Source organism: Xenopus laevis, chromosome 6L, assembly GCF_017654675.1.
Source record: "Xenopus laevis strain J_2021 chromosome 6L, Xenopus_laevis_v10.1, whole genome shotgun sequence".
NCBI lineage: Eukaryota > Metazoa > Chordata > Amphibia > Anura > Pipidae > Xenopus > Xenopus laevis.
In genome coordinates, this window is record NC_054381.1 from 54,159,923 (window position 1) to 54,175,753 (window position 15,831).

Genomic DNA, 15,831 nt, shown 5'->3' on the forward strand with positions numbered 1-15,831 from the left:
GTCTGGCTCACTCTGGATCAACAAAAAGATCTAGCTCAGTATGAACGTGACTGACATGTTTTAGGCTATAACCCATCTTACACATCCATAAGGGAATGATTATGTGTTAATGACTGGACTAACCAAATTCATATTGTTTTTTGTCTGCACATTTTCAATAGCAATATGAACTTGTCATGTATTCTTTGGATGTTATACTGGATTTTATACTCTTTAAAAAACTTTTTACATGAAAAGGAAATGTAAACATAATGGGGTGCAAATACTGTTTAAAATGTTCTTGTCTTATATATCCTGTCTTGTCTGCAAGAGTTTTTTTCACATTCACAAAATGTTCCAACTGCAAATGTCACCTTTGGTTGCAATCCCCCTCCCCTCCCTCATATTTGACAGAAAACACGCACCTTTCCTATGATCTCATAATTCCAGGGGCTGTTTGGGGTCTTTCAGTGTTTCTAGGGTAATGCAGATACAATATACAAGCAGAAACCTGCACTAGACTGTGTGCAAATTAAACTAAACTCCGGGAAAAAAAACGCCTTAAACTATTGAATATGATTTTGGTTTTGGAAGCCATATTGGATGAGGGGAGTGGAATGTGTTTTTGGAATCTTGGAAACATACTCCCTCAGCTATTTAGCTAATAAAGCATGGAAAGTAAGCATGACCAGCTTAAGTTGAGAATTCAATTCATGATCCCCTTGTTTGTTGGTATCCGATCAGATCATTTCACCAACTGGATTTTCTAACCCGTCTATTAGTTATATGGCTAATTTTCAGTTTGGAGGGGCCGGAGAAACTTATATTGACCCATCTGTGACCATTTTTATTTTTGAAGTTAACAAACTAAATGAATCATGGTGAAATACTTTATTCAAGCAACTGTAAATTTGGACTTTTTTATGTTTTTCAATTAAGTGACTTAATAGTTTACACCTTTCCAAGTTGCTCTTAAAGGACAAAGAAAAGGTAAAATCACTAGGGAGTACCAAGTTATTAGGCTCCCAGATATTCCAGTAGCTTGCCCATTATCCAGGACTGGTGCTATATATGGTTGCTGGAATCAATGATCCAAAAACACATTGTGGGGCATTCACTAAGATTCGTTGTTGCGCCAGCGTCCACTTCGCCGTGCTTCGCCGCACTTCGCCAGGCGTATTAGCGCCAGCGCTACGCAAATTCACTAAAATCCGAAGTTGCGCTCAGGGGAAGCTTAAGGTTGCGAAGTTGCACTAGCGTTAATTCGCAAAGCAAAGTTACGCTAGCGATGCTTAATCTGCATACGGCGCCAAATTGAAGTTACAATGGAGGTATATGTAGCAGCACTACACAAGCCTGGGAAACCTTCAAAACAGCAAATAAAATTTTTATTTTGCCCTACACATGTATAGTTAAGTTGCCATGAGTTAGGAAATGTAGGGGGGAAGGAGGGTAGCCCCAAAAAATTTTTCGATCTTTTTCAGCCTATCACCCAGAAAAAAAGGAAAAAACGCCAGCGTTTTTTGTGACTTAGAAAAACGTTTAACTTTTTTTGAAGCAATCCCTATCTACTCTATTGAACTTCACCTGGTCTGAGGTGGCGAAGGAAGTCTGGCGTAAAAGGTAGCGTGCAGAAAAATGCGCACTTTAGTGAATTTGCGTAGTTACGTCCGTTGCGCAAATTCGCCAGGCGTAAGGGAGCGAAGTAACACTAACGAATTTACACCAGTGTCCGTTAATGAATAGGCAAATTAACGCTAGCGTTAGGTGCTTCGTCGTTTAGTGAATTTGCCCCATTGACTTTAAGGTTTGATTTTCAGAGTTAGTATTCAGTATCCAGCAACAGAATTGCAGTTGAAATGCTATCAACGATGATGCTGAGCAATAAAACTTCAAATAATAAAAAACACACACAATAACATTTTTATTTGAAGAACAGTCTACTTTATACTAGGAGATGAAGATCCACATTAATGGAAGTGGGTTTCACCTGGAGGCACCTGACCAGTTCCAAAACAAAGCAAGAGCAAAACAAATCCCCCTGTAACTAACAACTGCATGAATCTGGCAGTGATGGGGTTATTCATTAATCTTTAATGAGGCTTGGAAGATAAGAGGAATTCTTTATTAATGTTGGATGTTATCTATTGCAACAAAGCAGCCTGTTCAACTTCCAGAGAAATTTCCTAAGGGACATATGCACTAATCTAATAGTAGAAATAACATATCAGAGGTTATGAATGTGGTTTTCTAGTATGTAAACATTTAGGGAAGAGAACCCAAACTCTGAATAAGCTAAGAGTGTTTTGCAATGAAACTTGAATGCATTCATTGGGAGTTTTATGCTGAAGTAGCTTTTCCAAAGAAACATTTACAGCTAACTGAAATAGCTTTAAGTTAAAAAATAAATATAATTCATAAATATATATATATATATATATATATATATATATATATATATATATATATATATATATATATATATATATATATATATATATATATATTCAAGTCACCAGGTCTGTTAAGGGCCATGCTTCAGTTTACATACTTTTTCAGCTTAAGTGCCCTCTTAAAGTCCAATAATTGTCCAGGGACCCATAAGCTCTTAATAAGGTTATAGAAAATATTGTGCTATCTGTAATTCAGTCATAGTCCCAAGAATATCTAAAGGCCTCCATAAACGGACAGATATAAGATGCAGACAGATTAAGTCGGCAGTTTATTGGGCAGTGTATGGAGCCCTTCAACGGGCTTCCCTGATGAATTTCTGGCCGAAAATCATCCAGATGTCGATTGGGTCGGTTTAAAAATACAGTCAAATTGAGGACATCATTGGTTTGTTAAAGGAACAGTTCAGTGTGAAAATAAAAACTGGGTAAATAGATAGGCTGTGCAAAATAAAAAATGTTTCTAATATAGTTAGTTAGCCAAAAATGTAATGTATAAAGGCTGGAGTGAACAGATGTCTAATAAAACAGCCAGAATCCAACTTCCTGCTTTTCAGCTCTATAACTCTGAGTTAGTCAGCGACTTGAAGGGGGGCCACATGGTACATTTCTGTTCAGTGAGTTTGTAATTGATCCTCAGCATTCAGCTCAGATTCAAAAGCAACAGAAATGACACATGTGGCCTCCCCTCAAGTCTCTGATTGGTTATTGCCTGGTAGCCAGGGTAACCAGTCAGTGTAAACCAAGAGAGCTGAAAAGCAGGAAGTAGTGTTCAGACTAACAAGTTATACATCAAATCACTGCAGCCTTTATACATTACATTTTTGGCTAACTAAATATATTAGAAACATTTTTTATTTTGCACAGCCTACCTATTTACCCAGTTTTTATTTTTACACTAAACAATTCCTATTAGGCGATCCTTGATCGAACTACCCATTTTTCTTCTTGTTCTGAGCCTATTGTTGGGCCCTAGGCCCCACGATTGGATCAGCCGATATCGTCCACCTCAAGGTCGACATATCGTGGAGATATCCGCTCATTTGGCGATGTTCCCAAATAGGCAGGTCTCCCTACATATGCCCAGTTTTAGACCTTAAATTTTAACCTTACTGACCTTTGGGCTTTCAGTATTATCTGGAACACCAAACAGACCTACTTCCCACGCCTTGCCCTAAATGGCCTTCAGCACCCCTAGCAGCTGCTTTGGGCTCCCATTGGAAGCCCAACCTTGTGTTTGTAACCACTGATTTATTTATATAACCTGGCATAAATGATTCCACTTTTTTCCATGGTGGGCAGTGAACAGATTCTCTGGAAAGCAAAGAATAACTGGATATTTGTAAATTTTCCCCACACACATACTGCCACTGCTACTTACAACCATTAGTTTTACCTAAAATATTTTTGTTTAGTTTTACAGGACAAGAAATTATACATATAATCAATAAGGTACACCCTATTGTAAAATATACGCATAGGGCTGAGTACTTTTATACAGGTCATGGAACTCTGGGGTAACTTCTAATATCCTCATGTTTTACAACAGGGGGTTCACAATTTATTATTCAGTTAGTCATGTGACAGAAATTACATCACTGAGCACTGATTATAACTGATGACATCACCAATCACCATTTATAGTAATATAATAGTGATATAATATTCATATATATGGAGGTGCAGTCCACAAACATAGTCTGTAAACTGGGTGCCTAGTAATAATTGTATAAGGCATAAGATATAAATAAAATGAATAAAATCTCCTTTTTGCATATTGTACAATCCTGAAATGCCTTATATCTATATAAATATATCTATTATATCTACTGTATACAATACACAATTTATATCCTGTAAATTATAACCTTATAAATGGTGCTTAGTGATGTCATCGGTTATAATCGGAGTAGTAATGTAATTTTTGTCACATGACTCTTGGGTATTATAATTAAGTACCCCCTGTTGCAAAATATGAGGATATTAGAAGTCACCTAAAAGTTTCATACTCTATAAAAACACTCAGCCTTCGGCCTTGTGCTTTTTTATGGTCATGGAATTCCTCTGTAATTTATAATATCCTTATATTTTATAAGAGGGAGTACTTTATTCACTATATAAAATATAAGATGTGAATATTCTGCCTACAACTCCAAGCATCCCGCAACAGCCTGAAGATGTCAGTGGATGCTGATTTTTAGATTCATGGGTCCTGGTTTATATCTTATTTGACAACTCCCTGCAGGTTTATAATGGTTTATATTACTTCACGTGATTAAAAACCAAGGGACATGAGGTACTACAAATTTAATCCAACTTGTTTTAATTGCAGACATCTGCTTGTTGGATGTGAACCATGGCACAGCTGGCAGGGGCATGTTGTATTATATAAAAGCTATTGATGCATGCTCTCAGTTCTGGTATGGACGTTGCGATGGTAATGGAAACAGATTTAGCTCTGAAACTGAGTGTCTGCAAACTTGCTCTTCCAAAAGTAACTTTATAGTCCCAACAGGATGAACATATGACTATTTTGGTTTAATATTACAGATCTTGTGAACTGGCTTTGCATTGGTTTAAACAGCTGATTTATTTAATGTTCGTATAAATGATTTTAAAGATCTGTCTGCCATATACAAAGTAAACTTGACAGGCTAAAGGTATTGTAACATATTGGCACAACGTGGTGGATCAGAATCTTGTAACATCATCCTGGCTGGTATTGTGCCATCTGTTCTTATAAACAGCCCAAGTAATGATGATTTCTACATGACCCCATGTACATATTTCTGTGTCTACAAATGGCCATAGCAACCTCACAGTGAGCTGCATGTCAGGAAAGATGAATAGGGGAGTGTGTTACTAGTAAAATTATATAAAAATATGGATAATAACAATCTGGCCTTATAATTAGCATGTTTTGTTTCATGGCCAGCAGCTTATTTTCTCATTTGGGTTTAACAGAGAAAATATAGACTCTCAATAGGGAAATAAATATAGACTCAGTGTTGGCACTCTGCATTAGTCCTACGTCAGAGCTATTAATTCTACATTGTAAAGTCAAATCATGATGGTTGGGGCCTTAAGAAAGGCAATGAGTAATGCCTTTAGTGAATAGGAGATAAATCTACTTTAAATATATATTGTGACATAGTACAGAGAGAGGCACCCATCCCATCTTTTAATCTGGAAATCTCAACATTCTCCAGCAGCTGATTGTTCTTTGTATTGTAGCCAAATTATTTATCTATGTTTATACGTAAAATAATGTAACCCTATTTGTGCTTCAGTGAGATGGTAATTATGGAGACTTATCATTGCTGGAAGGTAAAATTAAAGCTTTGTTGATATTAAACAGTATATTAAGGGATAAACATCTGTAAAACAACTAAAGAAGTTTTTATATTTTTAAGCGTGTGAATAGATGTTCTGATAGATAACAGTAAAGCCATACTTGCTTCTGGCTGAGCTACCCATACATGCCTGCCAGTTTAGTCTTTCCAATGAAATTGTTTGATCATTGGTGATTGTATGTTTGCCCCTCCCTTAACAAGACACTTGGCTTATAGAATAGAGAAAACTAGCTCATGATCCAAAGAAACATAAATATCAGTTCACCAGGCAACCCAGATATGCTGTGCACATGGACATGAACATTTTGCACAATATCAAACTTATCTGTACATGGGTCATTTGGCCAGACATCCCCAACATTTGCCCCATCACCATTAAATGTTTAAATTGCCTATTCAAATGATGTTTATCTGCATAGATCTAACACAGGTGGGCATGGTACAGAGAGAGGGCTTGGATTAAAATACTTTTGAAGAGCTGCAACAAATCATACAAAATAAATACAGAAATACATCTAGTCCATACTATAGAGATCCAGTGTGCTAGCCACTCATTATTGGAAATATAACAGATAGCAACACCAGCTTCAAATTGTAAATTTACGTCAATAATTTCCAGTCTTGTCATCAATGTATAAATAAACCTTTAAAAATGAATGTAATATTGCTCAGGGTGATTTTCTAGGAGCTTTTGCAATGTACAATACTTAGTAATTGCCAATATAATGAACTTTATAAATAACGAAAAACGAAAAAAGAAAAAAAAAAAGAAAGAATATAATGAACTTTGTAACAGCAGCACTACCTGATGGTAAGTTCCTGCAACTGTACAGTCAAAGAGAGATACTATCAGAAGGAAAACAGAAACATGTTCTGATGTTGCTCTGCTCAAGAATGAGAAGGAAAATGGCATCTCTGGCTTCTGATCTCTTTTCTAAGTAGAGAAACATAGGAATACTTTTCTGTTTTCCTTCTGAAGGTATATCTATTTGACTTTCTTTGATATATATATATATATATATATATAAAGCCCAATAAGAAAAATGTACGTCTTGCATATGTGTAACTAGCTTAACTATACTAGAACTCATTTGGTTCCTATCCTGTTTTCTAGCTGTTCCTTACCTGTTTTAATTTTTACTATTCTGTATTGTCAGAGCAGTAATAAACTGTATAAAAATAAATAAAATTTCCCTTCTCTACTCCACTTCAGAACCACATTTGTATAGTTTCTAAAGCCATATGTAACTGCATACCTCCCAGCAGATAAAGAGTCAAGTCGCCCATTAGGTGAAGTAGGCACCAATCTAAATTCACAATGTGCTCTGAAAAAAACAGTCTCTCTTTGATCTTTGGAAAGGAGAGTCAACTTTAAAGCTTCTGTATACTGTCTATTTGAAGAGCTGTTTATGAAAAATGAGGTTTTTTTGCGAAGCACACTGCAAGTAAAGTGGTAATTTGATTTTAGAAGAAGATGGGACCCCAAAGCAATACCCTGCCTATGGTCCCATTTTAGTCTTAATGCTGCTTTGAGATGGTTTTGTTTAAATTGAGGCCATTTTACACCATGGGCCTATTTATCATGCCGTATAAAATTATTTACTATAGAAAAATGATGTAAATAGGTATGGGAAAATTCCGACAGCAAATTCTGACAGTAGAAAACAGCAGTGGGTGGGTGGTATGGGACCTGTTATTCAGAATGCTCGGGACCTGGTGTTTTCCGGATAAAGAAACCTTTCCGTAATTTGGATCTTCATAAGCCTACTTTAAAATCATTTATATAATAAATAAATAAATAAACCCAATAAGATTGTTTTGCCTCCAATGAGAATGACGTGTATCATAATTGGGATCAAGTACAAGTTACTGTTTTATAATTACAGAGAAAAAAATCTGGGTTATTTGATTATAATGGACTCTATGGGAGACGACTTTTCCTGTAATTCAGAGCTTTCTGGATAACGGGTTTCCGGATTACGGATTCCATACCAGTACATAGTTAGACCTGCAGCAAACTTTGCAGCTTTTCATTACATAACCACTATGTAGAATCCTATGAGACATTCTTTGCTTTACTAATAAAGATTTATGTTCCCTTTTTTAGCTGAGCATAGTTGTGCTCAATATAGATCATTTTTCATTTAACAGACGGCTACAATGGAAATATTCTCTGAATTTCTTATTAAGGGTCAGGAAATCAGTTCAACCCAAGTTCAATCAAAAGGAAGAGATTCTGCTTGTCATGTGGTTCTGGGATTCTTTCTTGCTTTTCATAACTTCACTTTTTGCACTCTCTCTGTAGTTAATATACATAAGTCTCATAGTTACTGTATTGTTTAATGAAAATCTTATAACTTTTGAGCATAAAATAGTAATATGATGGTCGGTCCAGTTAAAAAGTACAGGAAAGAGATTTTCCAGTATTATTAGCATTAGTTGTTTATCAGTACAGACTTGCAGCATCATAAAATATGACACTTGTCGCCAGACAGCATTACAAAATATAAGCGGGTGCAGTGTAACTAAAGAATATTTTAGTTCATTGAGATCACTGCCTTGTGGGCAGATTCCCAGGCCTAACTCCCCGCATAGTGATCACATTATGAAATTCTTTTGCAGATTTCCCCTTTGCTCATTTGTCAGCTTTATGAAGGGATGATGCTTAGTCATCAGTCCTATTCACAAATATTTGTGGTCGGTGGGGCGCTTGATATTTAAGGAGTTATAAGGTTCTTTTTGGCATAAAACAGCAACAGTGACAGTTTTATCTTTTATTAAACAACGTACAAATTAAATTTTTTTTAACTTGCATGTAAGGAGTTGTTCACCTTCCAAACACTTTATTCAGTTCAGTTATTTTGATTGCTTGCCAGAAATAAATATTTTTTTCAATTGCTTTCCATTTTTTATTTTTAATTTTTTAAGTTACCGGTAAATGTCCCTGTCTGGATTTTCCGGGCGCCTCAGTGATCCAGCTGCATATTTTGAACTGTTACAATTTTGCTACATTAGTTGATACATTTCTCAGCAGCATCAATTCTAACAGCTGCATTTAATGAAACTCAGGGATTCTGCTCAGCAGGGACAAAGATAAGAAATTTATCAAGTAAATGTATCAATTTAGAACAGTTTACAGAGTCGGTGACCCCCCTTCCAGAGCTGCTTTAGATAAATTAAACTTTCCACTTCAATTTTAGAAAAAAGGCACAAATAGAAAGTAGAAAGTAATGGGAAAAAGTCTTTATTTCTGGTGAACAAATCAAAACAACTGAACTGAAAAATGTTTTGGAAGGTGAACAACCCCTTTAACTATATGTAAGTGAGAAAAAAATGTGAATTTGTACGTTTTTTAATAAAAGATAAAACTGTCACTTCTGGTTGAAAACAAATAAACTGAAAAAAGTGTTGGAAGGGGAACAACCCCTTTAATAATCAACAATTATTTGTTTTATCATAATGTGCTTTCTTCATTGCAAACTTGCATCTATGGCATAATAGTAGTACAGTAAGTAGAGTATACTCAGGGGCGTAACTAGATGTTACAGAGCCCTACAGCAAATTATTTTTTAGGCCCCAAAAATGTTGAGGTTGACCTGTTTTACCAATATTTATTGAAATTGTATATGAATTAAGGCCTTATGGGGCCCCTATACCTCCTGGTCCCCCTGCAGCCTCAGGATCTGCTTCCTCTGTAGTTACTCTGTTATAATAGTAGAATAGGCGTTAATTTCTCAAACTGGAAAATAGTGCTGTATAAAACCAATATTCTGTAGTTCTGTGACAAGTTATGATTGAGTAGGCATAACAAGAAAGCTGAATCTTGGACAGTTTTGTACAATGGGTAGGTGACAAGCTTTCTGGAGTCAATTAGTCGTTCCAGTTCCAATAAACATTTGGCAGAAGGCACAGAAGATGAGATTTACTATGGGTTCAGTAATGGATGAGAAAAAATAGGAAAATGCTGCACAAAGTGCTGCAACTTAATTAAGGGAAGGGGTTTTGCCAGTAAAATTATTTTAACATTTGGAAGATGTATTTTCACAACAAAACTAATTTCATATAAAAGAGGATGTAGAGAAAGACATTAAAGTAAAGGGAAAGTATATTCCCTTGTTCAAAACGAGTTCAATAAAAAGGACTTGTGCCAAACCTTCTTTTTGCCTGACGTTTTAAAGCTGAAAAAAAAATCTAATTTTTTGATTGTGATTCCTAACTAACAGACAAATTGAAGCTGCTCCATGTTTGGTGGATAATTTGATTCCCAGTGCTCAGATACTGTACCATCCAGCATAATGGATTTTTGTTTATTTGTGCACTAATAATCGAATTATCTACTTTGCAAGAAAACTGTTTCTCTGTTTAGTTCAATAAATTAAAAAAAAAGATTTATTTTTGATTAAAACATGGAGAGGCCCATTTGTCAACATTCTGATTTTAGTGGTTTTAGAAACCACTAAAGCCCTAATTTTTAATTGCCAAATCATTTATTGAAACAGACTAATATAAAAAGCACGAAGAAATACATATGCAAAACTAAGATAAATATTCGAAATCTTACATTTTTTTTGCAAATACAATCAAAGAAAACTCCATAATCTTTAAAAGCTCGAATGAGAGAGAGATTTTACAACTGAAAAAGGATAAAGCCCATTGACTTCTACATGATATTAACAGCTTTTAGATGGTGAAGTTTTGTATTAGTGTTTTTTCTGTATTTACACATTTTTTTTTACAATTGTATAATCCACAAGCTAAATAGTACAATTTGTGGAAACTAACTAAATATGAATGTCAGTAAAATGGCCCCTAAGTATATTCAGCAAAAGCCCTAAAAGGAGGTACACTGGCCCTTTAAATGAGGGGAGTCTGGTTTTATATATTTAAAACAATTCTTATGTTTATTTTTCGATAATTTAAATGGATTTACCCAGTTATTCATAGGAAATATAAATATTATATTAAACGTAGCAGATTTTATGAATCTGGCATGTGTAGATATATATATAAATATATGTGAAGTTTATTGTACAGTAGGAGTTGGGCAGCCAGTGGAAGACCTTTATTTCTCATCCAAGTTTCCCTAACACAAGGTTTTTATAGTTTCAGTTATAAGTATGTATGTTCTACTAACCTCCTCTCTAGCATGGAGAATTCTTTTTTTTCTCTATTTGCCAGTTAGCACTTTGCATCTACACTGGGCAGTTCCTTTTGTTAACCATTTAAGGGCAGGGACACACGGCCAGATTCGGGGAGATTAGTCACCCGGCGTCAAATCTCCTCTTCTTCGGGGTGATTAATCTCCCCGAACTGTTTTCCAGTTGATTACTTTGGTCAAAACTCACATTTTCACATATTTTGCCTAAACAAACTGTCAACGAGTCTTTAGTGTGGGAGGAACTTCACATTATATACAGTATAAAGATTGAGAAAGTGAGAAAGGTCTATAAAGAGTCTTACAAAAAGAAATTTAAGTAGATGTGACTGCAGGGGCCCAGAAGATATAGAGGGGCCAGGGGGCACTGACTAATTAGTCATTTTATTTATAAAAAGTTTCTTATTCTAAAAGTCTGGAAGGCCCTAAAATTTGCTTGGGGTCTTGGTATGATCGAGTTTCTGTCGGGCTTTGGATCTGCTCAGATAACCCTAGCTACCATGGATCCACCCATGTGCAATAAACATGCATAAAAACTAATGGCAAATTTAGATTTTGTATGCTTCAGACTTTTTCACATCCATGGAAACCTTATACACTGATTATACTACCTATTTATTGTGTTCTTGTTTTCTACTTTCGCTAGATGTCTGCTCAATGAAACAAGAGGATGGAGAATGTGCGGATTACGTTCTCAAGTGGTCCTACAACCCCATTAAAAAATCCTGTGTGCAGTTCTGGTACGGCGGCTGTGGAGGAAATGGCAATCGATTCGACACACAGGAGCAGTGTGAAGCCATCTGCATGTCATGAGACTGTGACCCAGAGAGGACCTGTTGAACTATGTTTACGTAGCAGAAAACAAAGTGAATCAACATAAATTATTGAAGTGCCATTTTAAAGGGGTTGTTCACCTTTAAATTAACTTTTAGTATGATGTAGAATGGCCAATTCTAAGCAACTTTTCACTTGGTCTTCATTGTTTATTTTTTAATATTTTTTTTTATTATTTGCCTTCTTCTTCTGACTCTTCCCTGCTTTCAAATGGGGGTTGAGCCTCAAAAAAAAAAAAACAACAAATGCCCTGCATGGTAACATGTTCATTTTGTTCTTATTCTTATCAATGTATGGTTGCTAGGGTAGTTTGGATCATAGCAACCAGATTGCTGAAATTGCAAATAGGAGAGCTGCTGATTAAAAAGCTCCAGTAAATAAATCAAAAAACACAAATAATAAAAAATGAAAACCAATTGCAAAATGGTCTCGGAATATCACTCTCTACATCATACTAAAGCTAATGTAAAAGTGTACAGATCCTTTAATAGCAGACACAAAAAACCGCAACTAATTAAATACTTGTAGTCTGTTGATAAGAAGTTATAGATTACTAAAAGTTAACTTGTCCAATAATCAGTCAGTCATTTGCAAAAGTATATTTTAAGCTGTTCTCTGTGGGACCCAAATTGGTAGGGGTTAGCTACAATGGCTTAACTTCAGCTGCACACATGCTGCCCTCTCCTCCCCCCAGCAAGTGGAGTAAGCTCTAACTCCACTTGCCCCTTTGCTTACTTTCACCGGCCAGTGATCTTTCTTGCAGTGTGCAGGGAGATTACACTACAGCAGAAACCATGGTTCAGGCCACCCTTTCCCCTCCTCTGTGGCGGTGGGGTCTGCTGGATTATAGTTACACCACTGGTTAGTTATACTCACTGGCTAGTTATACATATGGGAAGGCCGCTCCAGCTCAACTAAGCTGCATAAATCCATATTGGTGACAAAACAATCAGATTGGGTTTATTTCATGTTTAAGGGGCAGATTCACTAAGGGTCGAATTTCGAAGTTAAAAATACTTCGAAATTCGACCCTCGAATTGAAATCCTTCGACTTCGAATATCGAAGTCGAAGGATTTAGCGCTAAACGTTCATTCGATCGATCGAAGGATTTTTCGTTCGATCGAACGATTAAATCCTTCGAATCGAACGATTCGAAGGATTTTAATCCAACAATCGAAGGAAAATCCTTCGATCAAAAAAAGTTTAGCAAGCCTATGGGGACCTTCCCCATAGGCTAACATTGACTTCGGTAGGTTTTATCTGCCGAAGTAGGGGGTCGAAGTTTTTTTTAAAGGGAAAGTACTTCGACTATCGAATGGTCGAATAGTCGAACGATTTTTCGTTCGATTCGTTCGATTTCGTTCGAATTCGAACGAATTTAACCAATTCGATGGTCGAAGTACCCAAAAAATACTTCGAAATTCGAATTTTTTTCATTCAAATCCTTCACTCGAGCTTAGTGAATCGGCCCCAAAATGTAGTTTAGTTAACTTACAGCAAGTTATGGAGAGCCAAACTACATAAAGGGCCCCTTATCCAGAAAAGCCCAGGTCCTGAGCATTTCGGATGATAGCTCCCATATCTTTTGTAGGAGAACACATATTATTGTAATTAAGATAGTCATAGGGTCCCAACCTAAACAAGAAGAGCATGTTCATCAACTAAAAAAAACATGGCTGTTAAGCTCAATTCCGTCGGCATTTCCCCATTTCATTTCTATGTTTTTATTATTTTTTAGTGGGATAAAAAGCACCCCATGAGTCAGGATAATTCCAAAAGAAGTTTTCCAGATGCCACTGGTTAGAGGGGTGACCATTATTAACTAGTAGTGTTTGCTCAATCCCACAACTACTTTCAGACTTTGCTCTCCAGATAAGGCATGTCATAGATACAAGAATCCAATAACTACTGCCTGCCTTAATATTATTGTTTTTATAGGTTATCTAACCCATCAGTGTCATATGGGCAAATTACTAACTGTGTCATCCAGGCACTTCCTTAGTAACTTGGCCCCACAAAAGCCAAGAGAAAGATGTTACACGTTCCATATTCCTCCTTACTCCTTAATTCACCCTCAATTAAAGGATCCCCAGAATATTTCATATGCTTTTTTTTCACTTCTGCTTCAGAACATTATTTCTAGTGCAAAATGTTCTCCTTGAAAAATGTTCATAAATGCCAGTGTTTTGCCTCAGAATAGCTGCCATTTTGCAGTGGTACTCACAGATATGCATTAAATTGATCAAAATGGTGCTCAACAACTGCTATTAAAACGGCTTTTTAAGATGGATGTTGCAAATTGTAATACTATTATCTGTGAAATCTTGAAAGATTTTGTCGTATTGTGATAATGGCACACTGAGTCTGATGTGAATAAACTAAATTCAATGGGATATATCTGCCATCTAGTTTTATTCAGCAAAGTATTATCAATTAATCTTTATAGAAAAAGTTACATAGAGGATTTTTTTAACAATGCAATTTTATTGTCATTCTATTATATCCAGGATAAAGAAAAGGTTATTACAACCTCAAATTCTCCTGCTGAATAGGGCTTAGCACATGGGGATGTACATTGTAAATTTACATAGTTTTAAGGTATCTCTTTGCACAGGCTATGAGAAAGCATATACAATATACATCTCTATAGAGAATTCTATTGATGTCTTTACTTAATGGGCCATGTCCAGGGCTGTCCAACTGGCGGCCCGCAGCCCTCCACATCAAAGTCTGCCTGCTGTGTCTGCTTACCATATGTAAACTTTAAAAGGTATCACTACAGAGTTTAACTGGCCCCTGCATTGTCTAAACCTCAAATTCAGACTAATACCCTGCATTGTTCACACCTGTGATCCCCCTGCATTGTTCACACTTGACACCTCTATTGTTCACTCCCCTAAAGCCACTAATGGGACACTAGCACTGTGTCATTGTTTGTAGTACATATTAGACTGGTCCTGATTCCTGTCTCCTGCTCTGTTCTGCCTTCCCTATGCTCCCTGTGTGTGTCATACTTTGGTATTTGTTCTGGGGGTTTGTTAGCATTTGAAAATTATTGTTAGTGGCCCCTAAGGTGTTTAATCAAATGCTGGGGTACTGTATTATACACAGGGGAGGAGGAGGCATATGGATTTAAGGGTATGTCTTAATATGACTTAACCTTTTTCACATATGAGTGATATTCTTGCCAGGGCAGGCACAAGGTAGTTTGGCACCCTAGGCAAGAGCTTCAATCAGAGCCCCCTGTCCTGCATTACCATTTCCCTCCTTACCATGATGATTTTTAAATAAAGAGAGCAAGAAAGCGTACAACACTTTTTCATTTATATTACTGCCCCCTGTACCTGTGCAAGCAAGCTCAGCAGCCATCCATCATACAGCCCTCCTGCAGCCATCATATTGCCCCCAATCTTTACCTGTGTCAGCAGCAGCCAAAAATAAATCTGATCACATCATATTGCCCCCAAGTATTTATGTACCTGTGCCAGAGCCCAGCCCAGCAGCAACAGCAAACCTATGGGCCCCAAATCTGTACCTGTCTGTGCCAGCAGGAAGCTTCACACTTTACAGTAATAGAAAGAATGTCTTCAGTTCAGTGCAACTGTGCAAGGCTGAGAGCAGCGAGAGCCACACCAAGCAGGCCTCCAGCTCTCTGCCTCTCTCTGTTATCACTTCAGTGACATCACTGACGCATGTCGCACATCGCAGTGCACCGCACAGAAGGAGCTATTACTTGCCGGCAAGAGGGAGAAGGGGAAGGAGATGGATTCCATCCAACTGGGTGACCATGATTACTGAAACAAATTATTAAATAAACGCTTGAAAAAAGTGCGCCCCTCAATGATGGCGCCCTAGACAGCCGCCTACTCTGTCTACCCATAGATCCAGCCCTGATCCCTGCAGTGAGCACCAACCATCTGGTTTTTTGGTGTGCTATTAATGTGGACATGGTCTTGCAGTAACATGGGTGTGGTTTAAAGTGGGTGTGGTCTAAAAACAGGGAGTGGCTAAAACTGGCTTCCGTTATCGGCCCTCCACCATGTTGATTGGAAAAATTCC

The 15,831-nt window shown here is 36.8% G+C and overlaps 1 protein-coding gene across 1 annotated transcript in view; it reads left to right on the forward strand.

Moving 5' to 3' along the window:
* col6a5.L (collagen type VI alpha 5 chain L homeolog) overlaps positions 1–11,904 on the forward strand; it is a 110,454-nt gene extending 98,550 nt beyond the window's left edge. The window contains exon 41 of the mRNA XM_041566038.1: positions 11,584–11,904. Coding sequence (XP_041421972.1) covers positions 11,584–11,750 — 167 coding nt within the window. The 3' untranslated portion in view covers positions 11,751–11,904. The remainder of the gene's footprint in view (positions 1–11,583) is intronic.
* Positions 11,905–15,831: the final 3,927 nt, after the last annotated feature.